Source organism: Rutilus rutilus (genome assembly GCF_951802725.1).
Source record: "Rutilus rutilus genome assembly, chromosome: 1".
NCBI lineage: Eukaryota > Metazoa > Chordata > Actinopteri > Cypriniformes > Leuciscidae > Rutilus > Rutilus rutilus.
In genome coordinates, this window is record NC_140209.1 from 46203215 (window position 1) to 46227304 (window position 24090).

A 24090-nucleotide genomic window follows, 5' to 3' on the forward strand; every position below is an offset into this window, starting at 1 on the left:
AAAAAAGGGCATACACATTAACTTACTGTAAACAAGTTTACATACTCCACAAGGACCAGTGTGTTTATGGTGAGTTCAAAAGTTTGAACTGAACAAGAACATTTCTCACTAGTGGGCTTAGAGCGTGTTGAAATGCTTTTGCCGAGCACAGTTCATGTCCTGTTAGTCTGTTAACGTCCCTCCTCACTGCATGAACAGGATACCGGATAACAATGCATTGTTTGTTTGGCCTCTACAGGGGATCCTGTTGGTGTATGACATCACCAACCGCTGGTCATTTGACGGGATAGACCGCTGGATCAGGGAGATTGATGAGGTAAGAGTAAGCTGCTCTGAATGATAACAGGAAGTGAGGTCACAATTATACCCATAGTTCTGTAGGCTATCCACCTTATTTTTAACATCAGAGCGAGCGCTTTTGTAACTTGAATATGTCTGGCTTCTGGTGTCATCCGCTTCTAGTCATTTTTAGCTGTACAAAACAGCCTGTTATGCTGCTTGATATTGCAAACTCAAACTGGACTAACCAGCGGATCAATCTCATCACAAGCCATCTCAAAAGTCACACAATTGCATTCCCAAACATCAGGCGTCTTGAAAGCAAGATAACATGACAGCGTTTATTGTGTTTCGTTTGCACGCAAGTAATTGATGATGTACGAAAGAGAGCCACAATGGCGTCCCCGATTGCAGCAACTTACATTTACTCAGGGACGCAAAACACTTTTACACTTGTACAAAAGAAATAATAGGTTAGCAATTCAATGTTGCAATGCAGCCATGGAAACATTTGGATTCATCCTGAATAAGAGAATGTAACCGTTTTCTATTAGTTATTCCACTGGACATGAAATCTCGTTTCACTCGCGTCTCACTCATTTTCACAGGGAATTATAAATGTTTCTTCCTTTTGGCTCACGTTTAATCGTGTTTATATGTATATACATATACATATACATATACATACAGCCCTACTTCCATTTATTATAGCTATTTTGTCTTTCGTCCTCCTGTTCCTGGCCCTGTGCTTGATATCCAGAGAGGATGTCCTCTCTTACTGCAGCCCCCTTCCTCGTAGGCTTCTCTGTTACAGTCTCTTCCTTCCTTCCTTCCTCGTTTGAGAGTTGTATGTTCTTGTGTTTAATTAAGTGGATACATGTCAGAAACATATCTGTGCTGCACAAACCGCACGTATGATGGAGAGAAAGAGGGTTGTGTTAGTTGGAACAGGAGACTTAAACTTGAGAACTTTTGACCTGCTTTGGTAAATATTAGAATACTTGAGGCTCTGCTTTGACTTTGCTGCTGTTATTTGAGTCAGACTTGAGCTGATGATTCATAGTGAGTCATTTCAACACAGAATGAGCTTTGACCTTGCTGAGCTTTGAAAGGGTGCATGGTGCAGGTATTTTCTCAGCAAGCATCAAATGAGTTTAGGGAGGAAACTGTTTTAGTAGTCCGCTTACCCGAAACCCGCCGTAACTGGGCAGATTTGAATAAAATTACTGTCGTTTGGCAAATAAATAAATAAATGACGGAGAGTTACATACGTATTTTATCATGTAAGGTTTATGGTACACATCAAACAAGGGAATTTATAGTATTAATGTTATTCAAGCGAGTCCACGAATGGCTTGGGTATGCAGAGCATTGATATATTATATACGGTTATATACGGTACTGATATATTGGGCATCCCTACTTGGTCTCGACTCACATCTTTTTGGAGCACGATTCAAGACTTGACTCGGATTCAAAGAAATTAGATTTGAGACTTGACTGTGGTTTGATTTGACTCCACTTGCGGCTGCCCCGCACAGCTCCTTGAGAGTGCTCTTTTCTCTGTGGACTAGAGCTGGGCACAGATATGACAGGCCTTATTGAATAAATAAATGAGACAGGCCAGCTGTGACACTGTTTGAGATTCACTCAGTCTGACAGTACTGTGTATCTCTCGGGTCCTCCCATCCCCCTTTTGTAACCCACTTTCTTGTCTCTTTGTCTTTCCTCAGCATGCACCTGGTGTGCCCCGTATCCTTGTGGGTAACCGGCTGCACCTGGCTTTCAAGCGACAGGTCCCCACAGAACAGGCACGGGCGTACGCGGAAAAAAACGGCATGACGTTTTTCGAAGTGAGTCCCCTCTGTAACTTCAACGTCATCGAGTCGTTCACGGAGCTCTCGCGCATCGTGCTCATGAGGCATGGCATGGAGAAGTTCTGGAAGCCCAACAGAGGTGAGTCTTTCTCCTGAGCATTCAGAGGAATAAGATAACTAGTGATAGACCGATACGGCAACATCTCCTCACTTTCAAATCCATTAAAAAGGCCTATTCTTCCTGATATTTTAGACCGTAATGCCACTAATACAGTGGAAATCTTTGGTTTTAACCTTCTGGGTGATGCAGGATGACTGGCACGATCAGCATAGCTTTCCATTAGCATAGAAAACCACACTATGTCGTCCAGAGCTGCGTAATTAGAGGCAGAAGGCTTTCAGTGAAGCACTTCTTTCTCTGTCTGTTTCCACTATTATGTGGGATTTTCCCATGAGACCTCGCAGTGCCCCAGATGAGCTGTTTAGCAGAAGCAGCATCCTGCGTTTCAGAGAACGGGAAGTGCTTTCAACATGCCTCTCAAAATGTCAGCCATTTACACTCTCTCCTTGACTGTTCATGCAGGAGCTGTTATGTTATTTGTTGTTTAACACGTTTTTTTTTTATATCGTGCAGGCCTAATTATATTAAATCATATTATGAATAAAATAAAAGATCCATCTGTTGGTTTAGAAAACGCTGTCGGTTCATTTGGATTTGATTGACGAACCTATTTGGATAACATTTTACTTAAAGCTTATATATGATCTCGTGAATAATTGTGTAAACAGTTATAATTCTTATGTTACTCCTTTAGAACATATAATGCATTAAAGCACATGACAAACAACCATTTCAGATGTAACAAGGAATCTGCAAATATTATAATGCATTCTAAACTTTGGTTACAATTATTTATTACATTATGAATACCTTTAAAATGCATTATACATAAAGGCTTTTTCACTATAGTTACAGATATAAACCCCCTATAAACTGCAGCATGACCAGGACTATTCAAGAGTTACAGCTGTTAGTTAATATGGTTTAAATCCCAAACACTGACCGTGTTAAAGAAGGCTTGCTAACAGCACTGTTGTTTTAGCTAAACATACCAAACATCTTCCCAGAGGTTTTACAGTCTAATACTTAAATAATATTCCCATGTCAGGCTTCCCATTTGAGTCTCACCATTTGCATCTGTTAACATCTGCTGAGGGAATGATGAATCATTTAAAACGTTCTCATTACTTTAGTAAAGAGAATAAAAAATGATCTCAGCATGCAGATGCATTGAGGCAGCTACTATTGAAACCCTGGAGTATCACATGCTTGCTTATTTAGTTTTTATGGTTCGATTATGTAACCGCTCAACCTCCTGATCGCCGTTGTTTTGTAACTCAATTGTGTGCGTTTTGTCTTTTGTGTCATTGCAGTATTCAGTCTGCAGGACTTGTGCTGCCGCGCCATTGTTTCCTGTACCCCTGTGCACCTAATCGATAAGCTACCGCTTCCAGTAGCCATCAAGAGCCATTTGAAGTCATTCTCCATGGCGAACGGCATGAACGCCGTCATGATGCACGGTCGGTCCTACTCGCTGGCCAACGCCGCCGGAGGCAGCAAAGGCAACAGCCTCAAACGCTCCAAATCCATCCGGCCGCCTCAGAGTCCGCCACAGAACTGCACCAGGAGCAACTGTAAGATCTCCTAGCCTCCGGGCATAGGGGTGGGGCCGCCCCCTCCCTTCCCTTATATAACACTCAGGTGCACACGGGCAAACACACAAGGAAACCGTCACAGGGCTGGGTCGATGACGCAACTGAGGTGTGGCACCTCCCAAAGTGGAGAGAGCAGGATGTGAACAAACACTTCCTGGCGCTACAAACGGCTACATTATTCCCCTCACCTTGCTGCAGTACAATTGATTTCTCACCCACAGACCTTGAATAAAACCGAATCCTTCATCAGACTTTTTTTTATTTTAATTCTTAATTTTATTTTTATGCAGTGATCACCAACAGTTTTCCTTCTTCACTAGCGCCCTCTGCTGGAGAATTCATGCAGATTAAACCCTGCAGTGGCTGACAGGCCTCATTTTGAAGTTGTTTTATGGGCTTATTACGCTTTGGTTGAGTTCTCGGTTGCTCATACTCATAATCTTCTGTGCTTTGCATATGGTTTTCCTCTTTTCGGCTCTGTGCAGGGGTCTGTTCTCCTTGCAAAGTACCTCATACGGTCACATGGTCTTGCATGCTCACCAACAATGAGAGGGCTGATGCGAAATGACTTGTAGTGCTTGCATATGAACTGATGTATTAAAAATGTGATTTGCACTGCAAATTGGTGGTCTTTGAATTTACCGGCCGTTTGCACAATGACTCAATCAACAGAGTGAATTAACAACAGAGTGTGGACTGTGGGACCACTCGGCTAAAAGAGAGACGGCACAAGCATTTTCATGCACCTTCTGATCGCTGGAAAGTCCTTGAAGATCCAGAAAAAAAGGTGTTTGATGAAATGTTCCTCTTTAGGTCAGAACTGTCTTCTCCTTAAACACGGATTAACAGGACATTTCTCCTCAGGGGATGAGGCATGTCTTGTGGGATTATTCATCATATTTACAATATTTTAACATTATACTGTAATTACCTCTCCTAATGTCCAGAGTTCAGTACCACATCTGCCTGATTTTCTCATTCGTTGACCCTGCATTTGCCACACATTTCAGTACTTTCCCGTTATACTTTCTCACTTGTCTGGTAAAAATGCACAATGATTTCAAATCCCATGTGTTCTACCAGTTTTCAGTGTTGTCGCATGAGTTCAAAAGTCAGGTCTTTTGCTCGAAGCCCTTTTAATCTGCACATACAGCATGGTTTCTCTATAGATAGATATATATGTCAGAATGAAGGATAATAAACCCATTCAAGCTTGCTCCTAAATATCAAGCACAAATGAAATGGTGACGTCACAAGTGGAATCTACGACACTTCCTTTGGCTTTTCCTGGCGTTATCGAATCACGTCAGAAGCAGCGGTGCATTTCTTCCACGTCTGATGAGCCGTGTTAGCTGAATAATAGATGCTCCTCATCTTTTCCGTTTCTCCTCCTCCACCCCCTTCATCTCAGGGACGAGCCTCGTCCTCCAGCGACAGACCTGCCCAATGAAGCCCGTTTAAACCGGGCTGAGCGACAGGCTGCCAGCAGGAGGCCTTTAAACTTCCTCTAGAGGGCTGCAAGCTCTCAGTGTTTGACCTATAAGCTATTCGCTACAGGCCTTTTGCAGTCGCTATAGCCAATAGAATGAACCTGCCGCGTGTTGGTCTTGCGTTTAGAGCAGTTGTGCATATTAGAGTCCATCTGTTGGGTGACATAAATACTAAAGGGTCCACAGAATGTTTTTGGCCTCCCCCCCATTAATCTTTGAATCCCGAAAGGCTGTGGTAATAGAAATACTACAAAGAAGTGTTCTTTTATTCCTTTTTGGACATCTTCAGAATCCGTAGGTATTAGTTTGAGCCTCTCGGTCGAGAGCACTGGTTGTTCTTCTCTGTAATATGCACATCATACGATGCAAAGAAATTCTGTGACTTAGTTAGAATGTTCCATTTCAACTTTTTTTTGTATTGTAAAGTGTTTTTCCTCTTTGTAACTGAAGCCTCTGATTATATTTAAAAAAAAAAAAAAAAAAACATGCTCATGGTTTTTAAGTGTAACGTCGGGCAGCATGACGGGACCCTCCTGGTGTTTCCTCTTCTGTGTGAACGGGATAAAGGGAAATGTGATTTGGTGGAGCAGTAGGAACACACAATTGTAAACACTATTTTCCTTTGGTTGAAGCTAAAAAGCTGCTGAAATACCTGCATAATTATCAGAAGTTCTTGCAACAATAACAACGAAAAACATTTTTTTAAATTATTGATTGTACAGTTCTTAAGTGTATGAAAGCAATGACTTTTTCACAATAAAATTGATATTGTTATCAGTAAAACAAAGCTTTGAGGTTCTTTGCACCCAACATTGCTCACCACAGACGGCACTTATTTACATATTAAAATATTTATTTGTTGATATTTACAAAGATATCAGAATAAATTATTATTAGGATGTATCAGATTATACATTGGGGGGAAAAACTCAAATGACTAGGGGTAAAATGTTAGCTTGTTTTTCCTACTTATCATGAGGAAAGTACGGAGCCCTGCGCATGACGTGCAGGGTGAAAAAAGGATATAATGGCCATGCATTCAGAATTCATTCCCATGACTTATTCAATTGTTCTTCTGTTTTAGTTAAGTTGTAGCCATTATTTAACTAAATGAAAATGAGGGAACAAATTAAGTTGTGGGAACACATGCTTTCCAAACAATTCCTCTTCCCATCCAATACACAGGGGATAGTTAGATTTTTTTTCTGAATAAGTTACAGATAAATGCAATATTTACAGAAAAGTGCATGTACATCAAAAATAACCAGAGAATATATTGTCACATATCGAAGGGCAGAGTATTCATCAGGTTTGTGTTGAAATGTGGTGTCTGGTCGAAGTCCTGCATGACAGAAAATAAGATCAAGATGATGAGAATGTTTAAAAGTGCTTTCAAATGGGCAGAAAGTTTCAGCTTTACTCAATATATGACCTCACAAGAAAAATGCTGTGCTTTTTTTCAGCTTTTACAGGCCGCCAGAAAGAATGAGATGGAAATACATTTTACGTAAACATTGATCTTATTTCGACCCCTGCTGCATGTCAGAAGGGATCGTGGGCTACCGGTGTGAGCTCTCTGTCTGTTAAGAGGTTGTGGCGTTTGAAGGCACGGCCCCTGGCAGTAGAGTATCTTCAGTATGAGCGTGCCCTATTCTGGGGTTTCTCTGAAGCCTGCTAAGGACTGTGGTACCCTGAGTTCTGTTGTGTTGGGCTGAAATCTCCACAATCACAATATGTCTCTCTTTCTGTTGAGTACAGTATTTTACTAACGATAACTAGATGCAAGAAGAATGTATGTTAGACCAGACAGAACACGCACCTGAGGTATGTAAGACGCCATTTCCCTTCTCTGCTTCTGTATAGTTTGTAGTTTATTCAGGAGAAACACTTTGTCCTTTCCTTCCTGACAGGCAGAAGGAAGAAGGGTCACTGAGGTTAAAACTATTCGTTCTGGACGACACTGAAGCGCAGTGGATGCTAAAGTGAGGTCCGTATTATCTCAGCACTCACATTCACAATCTGCTCTCGCAGAGTCTTGATGAGCTGTTTCCGTCCCTGAGTGATTTGCCAGAGAAAAAAAGTGATGACTCTGAAAGAAGAGAGCGGGGAATGAAGAAAGATCTAGAAAAAAGGTTTCCTTTTGTGTTAAGGCGTTCACAAAACATCCAGCTTGTGGACTTACAGGATGATGAGGGTAATCAGATAGTAGAAGAGTTCACTTCTCAGTACGTTTTCAAATATCCACCAGACCCATTTACTTTCCGGAGGGTCCTTGATTGAATCAGTCCAATTGAAAATGGTGTAGAATGGGGTGTCGAGACCCTGGAAGGGCCCACACTGATCTGAGGGCTTCAGGCTGCAAGACAAGTGGAAAAGACTGTAACATACAGTAAGGGCCGGTTCACACAATGCATTTTGCACCCCACTGTCCTGCTTTTATCTACATAATGTGCTAGACCAGTGGTTCTCAACCTTTTTTGACACCAAGGCCCTCCCATCCATAACCCCAACCCCCCTCGTCCACAACAATATTCAAATGCCTCATGATTTTTTCCAGAAGGTCATGATTTACTTTATGAGGTTTAAGGAGAAGGGTTTTAAAATTATATTTTGAACTCAAAATTTCTACCCCATTAAAATATTTGGAAGTCTGGCATAACTAGAAAAATATATATTCAATAAAATAAAATAAAACATTTCTTTAAATTATTTTATTAATTTATATGGCTTTTCTGGGTATAGTAATCACACTTTTAAAATGGGCTGCCTCATATATCCAATTGTTTTAAGACAGTTGTTTAGAGGGTGAATTAATATAAGAAATATCTCGATTTTTTTGTTGTTTTGCCTGATTTGAAATCAAGTCGGAAATCGAAACGATCGAAGTTGCGATAGTCTTTTATTCCCTATTGTGACGTATATTCGAATGAAACACATTCTGGAACAAGAAAAAATTGGGGCGGGACTTGATTTTGTTGGATCGCTGTGGTTTGCTATTACTGTGATGTCATGTGAGTGACGGGTTGTCCCGCGGCCCGCCCTAGCCCTTTACTATTTCTCTGTGCTGTATCACACAAATTTAAATGCAAGAGCGTGAACAGCCTCGTTTACACAATACGCGCGCGGCCTTACGTCTTAAAACACTAATGGTATTGAGACATGTTTTTTAGCTCCTTTAACTTGACACGGTTAGATTTTTCTTAAACTGATTTTACCCTGTTCTTGCCATGAACACACCCTGTCAAAACAACTAAATAAATAAACTGACATGGCATTTTAAAAACGTGGTGCTTGCAGTACAAAACTCCCATCTACTGTAGGTCATGTTTAAATAGACATACAATAACAAAAATCAGAGCAGTGGAAAACCCTCAAAAACTTATTGAATTCAACTGTCAACTGTCGTTGAATTAGGAAGTGTTCACGATTATACGAAACAAAATGAAGCAGCAAACAACATTTAAGATATGTCACTTGGTCGGAAGTCAACTCCACCTCCACACTGTGAAAGCTACCATGGACAGCGTGCCCACAAACGAGGGGAAGAAGAGCAGGGCGATGAAGACCGTCTGTATCTGTGCGGCTCTGCCCGTGTGTTTGGGAGGCTGACAGTTCATGCTCAGACTGATCTGAAACAGGAACCGTGAGACTAAGAACGTGCAATATAATCTCGACTGCAAGGACAAAGCGATGCTATAATGGTGCTTACCTTTTTCAAGTAAAAGATGATAAACAATTTAAAGACTTGCATTACAGGAAGTAGGGGGGAGAAGTAAATTCCAATCCTGGGGCAGACAGGAAGAGAGATAAAAGAGACAATCAGCTTGAAGGAATATCAAAGTATAGACCTGAGGAGATGCGGATATTGACTTACCAAGCCAGAGTCTGGGCATAGATCAGATCAAGTACATTCCTAGCAATGTCAAACTCTGGGACGCCGAGACTCTGGATGCACATGGTTCCGATTACACTGTAGCAATTTTGAAAAAGTGAAATGAAAGTGAATCTATTGATTCTGTGTCATTTGTAATCAGTAATTACTCTTCATTTGGAAGGGTCCACAGTACACTCATGAATAGAACTGTAATGTAAACCATTTCCTTAGATTTATTTATTTATCAGTCTGTAAAAACACAGTTTATTCTACAAAGTAAACGGCAAATATATTTTTTACAGTATTCAAAAGTTTGGGGTCAGTAAGATATGTAAAAAAAATTGTTGCATATTTAAATTTAGCATTTATATTTATTTACTCAGCAAGGATGCATTTAATTGGTGACATTGTAGACATTTATAATGTTACAAAATATGTCTATTTTAAAAAATGAATAGTTCTTGAAGGATCATGTGACACTGAAGACTGGAGTAATGATGCTGAAACTTCAGCTTTCCCATGACAGGAATACATTACATTTGAAAATATATTCAAATACAAAACAGTTATTTTAAATTGCAGTAATATTTTACAATATTACTGTTTTACTGCATTTTTGATTAAAATAAATGCAGCCTTGGTGAACATATGAGACTTTCAAAAACATTACAAAAATAAATAAAAATAACGTACAAACTCCAAACTTTAGTATATTAATTATTTGGAATCTTTGAATGATTCTACTAAAGCTGCATACAAGTTTTACATATTAAAGTGGTGGAAATCATCCACTGGATGGTACTAAATTTCCAGCCGTGAGCTGCCTTTTGCAAACCTACTTCAGCAGCCAAGATGTATTTGACTCACTTGCGTAGGAATTCCCCAAAGAAAATGCCGAGTAGACAGAATATGAAGTCAATGATCAGCAGTCGATACACACTCTGCCCCACAAAGGACTCCCAACACTTGAATATAAAAAAGATTACAACTGCGTAAAAAGAAACATAATCATGCTTTGCTAGTAATCCATGATAAATTACACTTATGGTGCACCTACTGAGATGTTGTTGGGAACAGAATTCAGCCAGTAAAAGCAAAGAATTCCAAGAAGGGACATCTTCAAAACAACATTTCTAGGAACATGGCAGACAATAAAGATGAGGTCACCTGGCATTGTTAGCAATGGAAATCTGATTCTTCTGGTGACAAAACAATGATCACACCTGATGATGCTTATGTAGATCTGTGCACGTGGATTGGAGTAGCTCTCCATTTTGCTGATGAGGGAGTAGAGGAGAGGCACGATCAGGTTTATGAGCGACACAACCACAGGCAGAAGTAGAGTAGATGCCTCGGCCGTTAAATCATTTGGATCATGATCGAAATTGAAGGTCTGCAGCAAAACATAAGCACACGAGCGTGAAATGCAAGCAAAATGTGTATTCTTTGTGTATTTACCACACTGTGAATGAACTTACCAGCTCATTTGTCCCCAGGAAGTAGATCCCTGCACCGGAGCCTAGGGCGAGTCCTAAAGAGAGCAGCCAGGCCAGTAGGTGGAGAGATAGGCGCTTTATTCTGTCAGACAGAGACGCTTTGTTTTTCTCCAGTAACCATTCTGATAAGGACTCCTGGAAGACACAGTCAAAATGAGCCAATGGAAACAGACAAGGGATGACACCTACAAGAAGGTACACGGGTATGAACCTTCAGCTGAATGCCGAGGTTGTTCTTGTTGTACTGAATGGCTTTTTCATTGACAACACTGAAGTCCCAGCTGCACAAGAGACGCCATGCTCCTCCAGAGACGGGTCCTGTCTCCAGCACAAAGTTATTCTGAAAGGATCTGGACATGCTGAGGAAGAGGAAAAGAAAACCAGATCTTTTTTTTTTTTTGCATTCCATTCTGGCATTAATCTAACATACTGTAGACATGTTATCTTGTTGCACCGTTCATTACTTCTGCTCACCTTTGAGTCACAAAATGCAAATTTTCAAAGCTCAAAACATTCATATTTGTCAGGGAAATGATTATAGCCAATGACTGGAACCTTATATTTCCATATGGCTTTCAAATGGCAAATATTTGATATGTGAAGTCTGGGAAAATGTGCAACAGGAAGTTATCTAGCTACAAAACATGCTTTGTATTGCTTGTATGCTGTAAAGGCCTTAGAAACCTGCAGTACCACTAAATATGTTACCTGTAGATAAGAGACACCCCACACAGCACCAGATATGCAGCTATGGTGAAAAAGTAGGCCAACTGCATGTTGTAGGCTGGTGTGGATACAATCACTTCACCATTATAACCACCATAGAACAAGACCGTCTGGTTGAAATAACCCTGTCGACAAAGATATTGTCACTCCATATTCTATAGATCTAGAAAACCAAAGTTCTGTATGATGAACACAAGGTTCAGTTCATTAAGGTTAGTTAATGCATTAATTATCATGATTTTTTTAACAATATTTTTACAGAATTTATTAAGATCTCTAATAAACATTTTTTTACTTTTAAAGCTGTAAAAAATTATGATTTGTTTATGATTCATAAATGATCATTCATTTACTTAATTTACTTAAATTAAATTACTTTAGTATTTAATTTACTTAAGATTTTTAGTCTCCCGTACCCGAAATGCTAATGTTATTGCATTGGACTAAAATTTACTGACTTTCTGTGAAAGTCTAACAACTTCCCAAAAATGTTTTGATACTTTTTGTCATTTTTTGTGTTTTTATTTCCACATCGTAACACTTGTGGTGACTGGTAAAAAATGGCCGGCCTAAAAAAAATGGCTTATAATCTTTCATTATGCTACATCATCACCAAATATTAAATTCAATCTTTTTTTCAACTTCTTTTCTTTCAATTAGGACCGGTTTTATATTTCTTTTTGGAGTTGAGGCCTTATTTATCTGAGCCTCATAGGTTATTATATGAAAAAAAGTGGATAATTTTGACAATTTTACATAAAATCTGAAAAACATTTGCACTGTTTATCAAACTAGTGTGCTTTAATGTTTAACCAGTTAAACCAGTTCATGTTTAACCATGTTCCCTGTCAAAAATGACCGGCCTACTAAAAAATAACTTATAAATCTCTTGTTATCACTAAATATTGGATTCAATATTTTAGTCAACTTGTTTTCTTTAAATTAGGCCAGGTTTTGTATTTATTTTTGAAACTGATTGATTTTAGGCCTCATTGATCTGAGATTATATTGGTCAAAAATGACTGCCCATTGAAATGAATGGTAGAGTCGAAAATCAAGAGCATGTTCATCATGTTCACATATTTACATGTGGGCTTGCAAAAATAAAGGCCTAGGACCTGTGCATGTGTGGATACATGCATACACATGCATCAGCGCTTATACACACATTTATGTGCACAAACAAACTATTTTGCAGGCTTGCAGGCTTTCTTTTTCACACACATGAACTTTATTCTCAAATCAGTGAGGCTTACGATTTATCAGTTCCAAAAAATAAATACAGAACCTGTCCTAATTGAAAGAAAACAAGCTGACAAAAAGATTGGATGCAATATTTGGTGATACGGTAGCATATCAAGAGATTTATAAGCAATTATTTTCAGGCCGGTCATTTATGACCGGGAACACAAGTGTTATAGGGTTTTCAACCCAGCACAAGGGTTAAATACTTAAATTAATTCTAAAATTAACTTAAATGCTGTAATAAAAGTAAATTATTGTTAGCGCATGCTACTCTCTTAAAAATAAATGTTCTTTATTGGCATTGATGGTTCCATGAAGAACCTTTAACATCCATGGAACCTTTCCATTCCACAAAAAGGTTCTTATGGTGGAAAAAGGTTCTTTAGAATATTAAAATGTTCTTCAAACGTAGAAAAGTTATTTTAAGAAATGTTCACTAAAAGGTTCTCTGAGCAAAAAAAAAAGTTCTTCTATATGGCATCGCTGTGAAAAAAAAACCTTCTTAATTCACTAGCTAATGTTAACAAATTGAACCTTAGTATAAAGTGTTAATGAATATAAAGTTTGAACTCAGTATTAAAACTCACCCCCCCTGTGAGGAGCTCAAGTCCTCTGAACCCTGTGACGCTGCTGATATTGGGCGCATGCACAATTTGTGGGATTGTGATGAAGCAGAAGTTGATGAGGAGGGAGAAGAGGTTGAACTTCAGCAGCCATTTGAGGAACAAGAAGTAGGAGAGGACAGAAGTGCCAAACCTGCCCCCGATCTCCTTCAGGGTGCCCTGCCATACAACCAAATGCTGCCTGGCTGATGCCAAGCTGGCGCGGAATCTGCGGAACGACTGAAGAGGCGGATTATTAGTCTTGAAATATTATGTAGCTCTTGATTGCGAACCATGATAATAACTAATCTAGATTTAAAAAAAGTGCGTTTATCTTTTTACCCGAGACACCTGTTGACGACAGTCTGCAGGGAGGATGGTCTTTGAGAGTTTGACAGAGTTCACTCTATTCCTGTTGAGGGGAGTGTAAGTTCAAGTTTAGATCAAATTTAGCATTGTGGGAAATACTGCAAAAATGTATTATTATAAAATACATTAACCTGATTGTTTTCCTCTCATTAAATGGCATAGGTAATGATCGAATTGCTTGAAATCTGCCTCCGGCTGACAGGTCAGCCAGGTCTGAGACCAGTTCAGATGTCTCTGGGATCACAGACATTCAGTTAGTTGAAGGACATCTGAAACAGTCCTTCTTATTGTAGACAATGTAACATAATTGTTCCAAACTTTCTGTACAATATATACACTATATAAATATACAGTGCCTTGTGAAAGTTTTTTTTTTAACATTTTATGTTGCTGCCTTATGTTAAACTACTTTAAATTACGTTTTTTTGTCCCACATTAATCTACACTCCATACACCATAATGACAAAGCAAAAACAGATTTGTTCAAACCCATTTCTGGGACACCTCAAATTTAGCTCAGGAGCGTTCCAATTTGGCTTGGTGATGTTACTACACTTTAAGTGGAGTTAACCTGTGGCAAATTCAGTTGAATGGGTATGATTTGAAAAGGCACACACCTCTCAATAAAAAGTCTAACAGCTGAAAATGCATATCAGAGCAAAAACCAAACCATGAGGTCAAAGGAACTGCATGTAGAGCTCAGAGACAGGATTGTATCAGACACAGATCAAGGGAAGACTACAAAAAAAATCTCCTGCATTAAAGGTTGACAGAAGCATGTAGCCTCCATAATCCATAATGGAAGAAGTTTGGAACAATTAGGACTCTTCCTAGAGCTGGTCTTCTAGCCAAACTGAGCAATGGATGGAGAAGGGCCTTGGTTAGAGTGATGACCAAGAATGGTGGTGGTGGTCACTCTGGTTGATCATATGTGGTGATGGGAGAAATGTACAGAAGGACAAACATCACTGCAACAATCCACCAATCTGGGCTTTATGGCAGAGTGGCCAGACTCAAGCCTCTCCTCAGTGAAGACACATGAAAACCCACTAGGAATTTGCACCAAAAAAAAAGCACCTAATGGACTCTCTCAGACTGTGAGAAACATTATTCTCTGGTCTGATGTACCTCAGTTCCAAGCATCATGTATGGAGGAAACCAGGCACTGCTCACCACCTGCACAATACCATCCCAACAGTAAAGTGTTGTGGTAGCAGCATCATTTTTCAGATCATTTTTGAATCTAGACAACAGATCAAAAGTCCCTGACAAATGATTTTTTTAATCTAGAACCCCGGATTGGCCGGAAGGTTCACCTTCCAGGACAATGACCTTACGCACACAGCTAAGACAATGCAAGAGTGGCTTATGGACAACTCTGTGAATGTCCTTGAGTGGCCCAGCAAGAGCCTGGGTTTGAACCCAATCGAACATCTATGGAGAAATCTGAAACTGGCTATCCACTGATGGTCCCCATCTAACCTGACAAAGCTTTAGGGGATCTGAGGAGAAAAATGCCAGAAAATCGCCAAATGCAGATGTGCAAAGCTTGTCACATCATACCCAAAAAGACTTGAGGCTGTAAATGCGCTTTAACTAAGTATTGAGTTAAGGGTAAAAATACTTATGCAATTTACTTCTTTTGGATTTTCCTTTTTAATACATTTGCAAAGTTGTCACAAATCTGTTTTTTTGCTTTGTCATTATGGTGGTACAAAGTGGTATGAATATTTTCACAAGTCACTATGCCTACTTATATATATACAGTATATATATAGTCACTACACTTCTTAACTACACTATTCGTACACTACCAGTAGAATTTTTAGTAAATAATAAATTTATTCAGAAATTAAGACATTTAGTTGATCAAATGTGACAGTACGAATCCTTAAACAAATGTATCCTCAAATATAATATAAAAAAATCCCCACCTTTTAATACAATGAATGTTTGTAAAGCAGCAGATTTGGTCAAATATGACTTACTGTTTTCAACTTCCTGTCGGATTTCTCTTGCAGTAAGTCCCAGGGTTCCCAGAGCTGTGCCATGCTGTGGGAATACACTCATCCTCCTCATCCTGCTGTTTTGATCATAGATTTGTCTTGACAGAGAATAAATAAATTCTGTTTAAATATTACATGTATACATACTCCAGGAACAATAACCTGCTGGGTTTGCTGACCTCACTGGAGGAACAAGGAAGCTGTGGATTAATTGTAGGATACAAGGTACAAGTGGGCTGTAACTCACTTTATCTTTGTGCCCTGTTGTCCGGGTAACAGGTTTCACCAACCAATACCATTCAAGAGGAACTCTGTGGTCAGGTATTGTATTACATTTAAAAAGGTATTCATTAGTTATTCATTAACTGTGACTGTCTTCCAACTCGTCAGCAGCAATATAATGACGACATTTACTGAACAACTACTGTTGTTTACTTTTTGAAGGATTAAACAAATTCATTGAACCTTGGCAGAAAGATGTGTTAGCTAACCGATTGTTAAATCTCTCACCTGGTGGCACCATGGGACTTACATCTTAAACAATGAGCTGTTATTTGATCTGTTCTAATTTCCATTCCATTACAGGGTTAATTTGTTCTACTTTTGTTTATTTTGGGGAATTTTTAGGAACTGATTAGGTTGTTCTCCTGGAAAAAAAAATTGTGTAGTGTATGTCAAGCCAGAAAAATTCCAGTCAATATGGTCATGCAGTTGTTTTTATCTGTCACATTTTTCTTGGATGGCAAGTTTCTCGTAAGGTTTTTGACCTACAGAACGTGTCACTGGTGTTCCACTATTAGCAAGCGAAATAGACCTTATACAGAGCTTATACAGTTATAGACCTTATATAGACTTATATAAGTTTATAGACGTTAAAGACTTATAGACGTTATAGACCTTATACAGAGACCATGATGACAGTTTTGAATGAAGCTAAAATAAAAAAATAAAAAAAATAATTATCCAATGAATCACTCCAAAATGGTCAATTAAATCAAGAGATTAGATTAATACTTTTTTGTTATTTAGGCCTAGGTATTTAACAAATGCGTGTTAAATATACACATTTACAACAATAATATATAAATACAAATACTCAATTGTTTTGGTGTTTTGGTTTTGTTCGTTAAGGAATCATTTGTAAGTAATCTTATTAAAAGTAGCCTATGTGACATGTCCAAAATTTGACAAAATGGAAGCCAAAAATATCACAGATAGGATATGCTTAGTTTTTATTAGCCTAGCCGCTTATGAAGCTTGTGGCGTCTTCTAAATAGATAGCTATCTACATGTTATGATTCAGTGATTTGCAAAAAAAATACAAAAAGTCACTTGTCATCGGCACCGCCTACTGTGTGACTGGACTGGAGGAACGATGTGGCCTGCAGAAAGCGTCACGATTCACGAACGTATTAAACTTTTCGAGTCACTGTGATGAATCAAAATCCCCACCATATCGGTTTTGTTTATCACAAATAACTGTTTACCTTAAGAATATTCTCAGGGATGATGACAGCAGCTGATATCGTCCGTCAGGTAAACTCTGTTGTTCTGTTTTGGCGTTTAGTTGTTTGTGTTGCTGCTGTCAAACGCGGAGAAAAAAAAGATAACAGTTTAGGCCTAACTTACTTAAATGAACTGTCAGTTAAATGAATGGGAATTGTCGAATACGTTCTTATCACCAAAAAAATAAGGCCTAATAATAAAAATGTAACAATAATAAAATACACTTAAGTGGGACTACAAAACTACAATGTCATTCTGAAATATTCTGAAAGAGTTTTACAGCTGTTTGAAGGAGAAAATTTAAATAAAAATAAACGTTAAATTCTATAATGGGTGTGGTAAGCTAATTCATGTTTTGAAGTTGGTAAGCGTCTTGAAGAATACTGATTGATTTTACATCAAGCAGTAGATGGCAGTATTGTAACATTTGTTTTGTTTTTTATTCCCCAGTCTTCTGCTGTTGCGAATAGTAGAAGTAGGCATTTATAAAACTAAAGTACATTTTTAAAGAAAATTACGTTAGTAAGTTTGAATGTAGTCACACAAGAGCTGAATATGAAAATCTCAGTGTATGAATGCTTTTAGTTGAGGTCACATTTACAGGCAGTTTTTTGACACTGGCAGAACAATTACTGTTGAAAATGATAATGGGGTCGAAATTAATGTGTTCATTCTAAATTTGATGAAACCAGCCAAGATGATCTATGCCTTTTCTTCCTTTTAGCATGGCTGAAAACACCCTAGAGAAGGACTGATAAACAGAGCTAACCGAATGCTTTGAATAATTCATGCAAATATAAAGCCTTCATTTAGATTGTTTTAAAATATACTTGTTGGAATTATATGATATTATCACACCCCATATTCTGAATTATATTCTGACTGAAGTACAGCGTGCATTTATTGATTTTGCAATGAGGACATCAGACAGACTGGATAGTGTTCATTGCTTTTAGTGCTTTTTGTTCAAATTAAACATACACTGAAATACTTGAATGTAATATCAGATCTGGAATGTGATTCTAAAAATCATGTTATTGTAATTGCATCATTACTTTTGCCCAGAAAACTCCAATATATTCATTCCACATCCACACCCACCTCTCTTTCAGGGTGGCTGTGTGTAGTTGCAGCTGATAATATTAGTCTGACATATGATTCGCAGGCTTGAGCAAGGGCCAATTAACTGGTGTGAACCTTCAGCGGCAGATCCAGGCCCTGCCAGAATCCAGACTGCAGCTGCGTGATGTGTCTGACCTGAGTAGCATGCCTGTCCAAGGGCAAGCCATTTGCACCAACACATGACGGCTTTTCACACTGATCAACTTGCCCTGAAGGATGTGCTGCTCGACGTGCTTTCGGTAAGCTCTCATGTCGCACGGCATCATGTGAAAGGTGTACAGCACATCCAGGCTGGTAGATCCATGGCACTGGCCAGGGCAAAGCAACAAATCCTGCCGACCCAGAATTCCCCTCAGCTAAATGTCACACGAGCTAGTTTAGTATCACTAGGACTGAATCACATTGACCCTGCTGCACTCAGACATATTTGTAGAAATAGCTGCATGGGTTTGAGCCAATACCACAGTGCTCCTTCAACACACATTCTGTCGATCGTTGCGGCAAGGGGTCAAGCCATGACAAATGTCATTTGCTTCTGGGAGACGGCGGAAATGTGCCAGCGCAGTAACCGTTCGGGGCATGGGTGACGCTGCGGCTAGACGAGGCCAGAGGCCATGTGCCACTTAGCAACCAGTAACATTTTGTTGATGAAGACGTAAACAATGTTAGACAGCGGCAGGGGCTGATAAGAATGGGGGGTCGTTATGGTGACAGGGAACCACAAAAAAAACATCATCGGATTAATATGAAGCCTCAGTGACTCCTTTATTCTGTCAAAATGATTCATAAAATATTTATGGCAATAATGGGGAGGATTATTCTAGTGCAGTGAAACCCGATCAGAATGGGTAATTGTATCCACTGCCTCTTTGCTGGCTAGCAGAGGGTGCGGCGTGAGAGTAGAGACGTGCCTCTAAATCAAAACCGAATAGTACTCTGTGTCAGTCAGAATGAAGGCGAAGGAACACTCTCTGTCACCGCAATGAGATTCGAGTCAGGGATGGATATCTTGGCATAATTAAATGATCGTGGCCTCTTCCTTTGCCTGGGCGCTTCTTTGATTCATTGTTTATTGTGCGTCAGCTCTCTTATTTGGCACAGGGAATCTCACGTGACCCCTGGTTAGAGCTCAGTGCTGAACAGGAATAGTTTTTTGGTAATTGGAAATAAAGCTAAAAAATATTATATATAAATATTAGATGAAAAACATTTTGCTTTGAAATATTTCCTGGCAACTAACTAAAATAAGTTGAAGTTGAAGGACTAAAATGACTAAAACTGAAATAGAAATGAAAAGATTAAAGCTTTTAAGAAATTAAAAGAAATTAAGAATTTCTAAGAAATTAAAAGCTAATACATTAAAATATTAATAAATACTATAACAGTATATAAATAATACTGAAACAACATTGATATGTGTCCGTTCTTACCAAGAGTGAGGAATAAATTGTACTATTATTTTATTAGCCTACATTATACAATATATTTATTGTATATTTATTATATTTTTCGTTCTCTACTGTACTGCAATATAGTGGGTTACCATTTTTGTTTATTTCCTTTATTTTACAGGACTGTATAGAGCAGATGGGGTGAATTGGATCCGAGCATGACAGAGACCAAACTTGTAAGTCAATTCCACATATGTCAAAAACGTGTACAACCCACTGGGCCACGGCTCTGACACAAAATTATTAGATCTGTGCAGTTTGAGTAATTGAGATGTAGAATCAGCATTTGTGTAAAACGCCATATTTTCAGTTTACATAGTAATGGGTTTTTAAATTAAGTCAGTTCAATCACACTAAAATGACATTGTTCACCCAATGAATCATTGGCATAGATTAAGGAAATCAGGCCCCATAACTACACCTTTCTGCTGGAAAAAAAAGTATCTTTCGCTATCGATGGCCATTCAGAAGTAATGTATTCTGATTAAATACTTTTTTTTTTTTTTTTAAGCAATATACTGTAGCATTCACAAGTATTTGATTATACAGTAGTATATCTTTTACCAGTGACAGATTATATTTGGTGGACTCTTTAAGGTGTGAAATTGACTTCTATTTTTCCCTGTCTGCTGCTTTTCACATCATAGCTTATGAAGTGTGCGTTCTTCTGGTGCCATCAGCCTTGTCATATGTCATTTTCATCCAGAGTGATTAGTCACATTGCATATTCAGCAGGGGGTCCAGCTGAGCAGCTGGGGATGTTAACGGATAACTCTCTTCAGGTACTCTTCAGAATAGATAAAGCACCAAAGTCACCTCTGGTAATCTTATTCTATAACATTAAGGCCTGGTAATGCTGGTCAAACCTCTAAACCCTGACAGCCGCATTATGTGTGGACAGTCAGAAGCACAGCAGTCAGTCGGTGATGCTGGGTAACCAAACTTGTCCTTTAAAAACTTCCAAGTAAGCGTGTTCCTCTGTTGCACCAGTGGCTGAAACCAGCATCAGTTAAGAACTCAGGCGAGAGGGAAATTCAACATGGTTTAAGTAGCTTTGGATTTTTTTTCCCCAGCCTATCACCATGAAGGAAGAGTAGATAGCAAGCCTGCCAGAACGTCCCATAGCTTGCTATAAACCACCACCTGGGCTTTAAAGAAAAATGCTTTCCTGTCTCGGCCTTTAAAGGATGAATATTTTACATTTATCAGGGCTGACAAGATTTCAGTGACATAATTTATTTGCTCTTCCAACTGAATTTTAAATGCTCGGTGTTTCAAGTTATAAACCTTCTGTCTGAGCATGTGGCTAGGGGAGGTACTTATATCTGTGTTCACATGAATTTGCATTTGTTCTGCATTGGAAAACATTAACTCTGTGCCTCAGCATAGGGAGTTTTGGATGACCTTCCAGCTGCATGCTGTTCCCTTAAATATGTGTTTTCCAGGAAAGCATTAGATGCATCAGCAATATGTGCTGGTTTTGTTAGCTGTGAGTTTGTTTCATCTCAGAGTGAAGGAACCTTCTTGGCTCCCCTGATCCTTCACATTGCATAATCGAAGTGGCCACGGTTTCGCAGGCTAATGACATGGTTCATGGGAGGGGGGTCTTGCTCGCTCAGCCAACGTCTGCACCAGAATCGGCATCGAAAATGCATAATTTGAAATTCTTGAGCAGCATAATTTGTCAGGCTGTGTGCTCTGTCATTACTCACTGTGTCAGGTCAGGCAAATATTTATTGGGTGCCTTCAATAATAAATGGAACATTGGAGCATCTGTCACTTTGGGTTTGGGAGATGAGTAATAAGTTCGTATTCAAGGGGCCGTGTGGAAGATGATGTCCTCTGTGCTCGGTAAAGCTCCACTGATACCCCCCCCCCATCAGCTAACCGCCGCCATGGTGCATTAGTCATGAATGAGCTCCAAAATAATATCAAAGCTCATAATGAGGTGAATTAATAAGGTTACAGTATAAGGAATGTGCCTCGGTATTTAAAATGCATCAGTGTTCAATGTACCCTGAATTCCCTCGTCTCATCTTTGCACATTTATATTTGCCTGGTTTTTCACTCTAAAAGGGGAACTAATGGCTGCAAATATGAAGCCCGGAAAGTCACACGGTTTACGGCAGCCAATCTTCCGCTCTCGAACGTCTAATGTGGCAGGAGGGGTCGTTATGATAATACTTCTGCCAGCCGTACAACAGTCGGTTTTGCTTTAAGACCCGCCTGTCACGCAAGCCCCCACGAGTGTTTGTTTCCCTGCCCAGACTGCTGAGTGAAATCCTACAAAATATAGCCTATGTGGAAGTCTTCTCCGCAATATTAAAATTCAACTTCTTTTTCCAGGATCGCTAAAATGCCAAATGTTCAGATTCATGCACACTGTGAATAAGTGCATAAATGTCAACTAGATTGTAAACAGCCTCCTGTATTATTGTACGGTGGGAATTCAACCTAGATACGGTTCATTTAATTCTGACCAGGTGGTACCTGACTCTACAGGGCTTCAAAACAAACATTCATCATGCGAGTGAGAGCGCTCAACCACTGGCTTAATATCTGTCCCGTCGTGTGCATGTGACCACATGTGAAGCCAAGTCTGCTCTTCTAAGCAGAGAGTCCACAGGCCAAATGCGTTCCGAATTCATCATATTTATCTTTTTTTTATCCGTTAAAGCAGAGTGCCTTTGAAAAAACGTCTCCGCTGGTACAGTAGGTTCGTCGCAGCGTTATGCTGCCGATGCCCCATTAGTCACACACGTCAGGAAATATTTCCCCTCCGCTAACACAAATACCAGCATTATGCATATGCAAGTTAATTCATGTTCATCCATTATGCCATCATTACTGTGATTAATTCTCATAACAAGCACTGTTGCCTGCAGAAAGCAAAGCCTTGCCCTGCAGTTTCGTGCCATTCGTGAGAATTGCTCAGATGCCGTGGAAGGATGCATGTTTTTTCAAGCAGGCAGCTCATTATCATCTGCGCAGGGCGTGTAATGCTCACAGCAAGCGGGATGAGTACAAAGTAGTGGATGGAGGGATAGTTAGGGCCACTTGATTAGATCAGTGTCTAAGATCGTTTCATGATCCTGGGTGCAGTTAGGTTGTCAAAGTCAGAGCCTATTGCGGATAGGATTGGTGACATTGAGGTCTGATCTCACACTAGTTAAACACAAAACAAGTCTTGTCCCTTCAGCGCTTTCTAACGTTAGGAATGTGCCTTAATTGAATCCAGCTAATTTATACCATACAGATGGTGACTTGCAACGGCATAACCTAATCTGCACTGGCAATTTTATGGCTAATTTGTATTTATATTTTTCTCCTGAAACAAATAGAGGTGGTGTAGATGTTCCATGGGATTGCGAGCTCATTTAGCCGGCAGAATTGATCTTCTCGGCGGCGGGAACGCAGAAGGGGCTTCTCCTGGGAAGGGGGTGAAGAGGAGCCGGAGACGTTTCACTTAATTGAAGCTTAAACTTGGCTGCCTCTTTTGCCCTGCTCGTACAATAAAGGCACCTCTGAGCATTGCTGAGAAAAAATGTAGGCTATTTGTTTGGGGGCTATGTTCAGATTCTTTCAGGCCATTAATCTAATTTCTTTTCCAATCCAGATCTCTATTAACGATAACCTTCTTGGCACACGGCTGAATCAGATTTGCACATCATTTGCAAAATTTGAAGATTAAATAAAGCAGAAGTCACTCTAGACACGCAGATACACACTGCAATTTTGCTCATTTCAGCTCTTGGTCAGCTGTGTGTGAGATATTGGCTGACTCCATGCATTATTCATTCATCTAATTATAGAGATATGCATATCTGATTCTGTCTGTGTTTTATGTCTTGTGGCACCTAGACAAACCTTTAAAGCCTTTTCAACAGCTACTATCAGGCCTTTTGACAGATAACAGGCTGTTAAGGTTGGTGGCTGAAAGCTGACTGCTTTTATTTACATGAATATCAGTATAGAGTCAGTTAAAAGTGTCATCCAGTGATATATTTGGGATGTTTCTTTATTAGAGATAGATGGCTGATTAGGTAGATAGATAGATGGATGGACGGATTGGTGGATAGACACAGTCATGGCTGGATAGGTGAAAAAATGGCTAGATGGATGGACATTATTTTAATCTTTTTATATTATGTATGTGTGTATAATGCTGTTTTCAGCAGTACTCCTTTAACAAGCAGTACATTCTGTGTTCTTCTAAGCCAATCAGATAAGAAGTAACGATCACCAGTGGAAGCCTGCATTGACCTGACCTTTGGGGTAATCTTTCTTTAAATTTCCTTTATAATCAAGTGTTTTGGTTTCCTCAGGAAGCATTTGATATCTTATTTCTTTCCTCTTAGAGGAAAAAACTTCTGCTTTAAAACTAAAGTTCC

General features: G+C 39.3%; 2 protein-coding genes across 3 annotated transcripts in view; one reads left to right on the forward strand and one right to left on the reverse strand.

Moving 5' to 3' along the window:
• The window catches only part of rab40c (RAB40c, member RAS oncogene family), a 21314-nt gene extending 15233 nt beyond the window's left edge, over nt 1-6081 (forward strand). Inside the window, exons 5-7 of one of the 2 annotated variants that reach the window (XM_084421036.1) lie at nt 239-316; nt 2013-2235; nt 3531-6081. In XM_084421036.1, coding sequence (XP_084277162.1) covers nt 239-316; nt 2013-2235; nt 3531-3805 — 576 coding nt within the window. In that variant the 3' untranslated portion in view covers nt 3806-6081. The remainder of the gene's footprint in view (nt 1-238; nt 317-2012; nt 2236-3530) is intronic. The other variant, XM_084421035.1, reaches the window with a different exon arrangement.
• Nucleotides 6082-6210: 129 nt separating this feature from the next.
• Nucleotides 6211-15788, reverse strand: tmc5 (transmembrane channel like 5). The gene is made up of 17 exons (XM_084393479.1): nt 15603-15788; nt 13746-13848; nt 13588-13657; nt 13231-13485; nt 11381-11523; nt 10884-11031; nt 10655-10807; nt 10400-10569; nt 10234-10309; nt 10044-10141; nt 9177-9272; nt 9012-9087; nt 8798-8931; nt 7485-7658; nt 7313-7391; nt 7122-7205; nt 6211-6644 (listed from the first exon to the last, which is right to left on the reverse strand). Exons 1-17 carry the CDS (start codon nt 15691-15693, stop codon nt 6582-6584), a joined length of 2013 nt encoding a protein of 670 aa, XP_084249605.1. The 5' UTR covers nt 15694-15788; the 3' UTR covers nt 6211-6581.
• Between the last annotated feature and the right edge of the window lie 8302 nt (nt 15789-24090).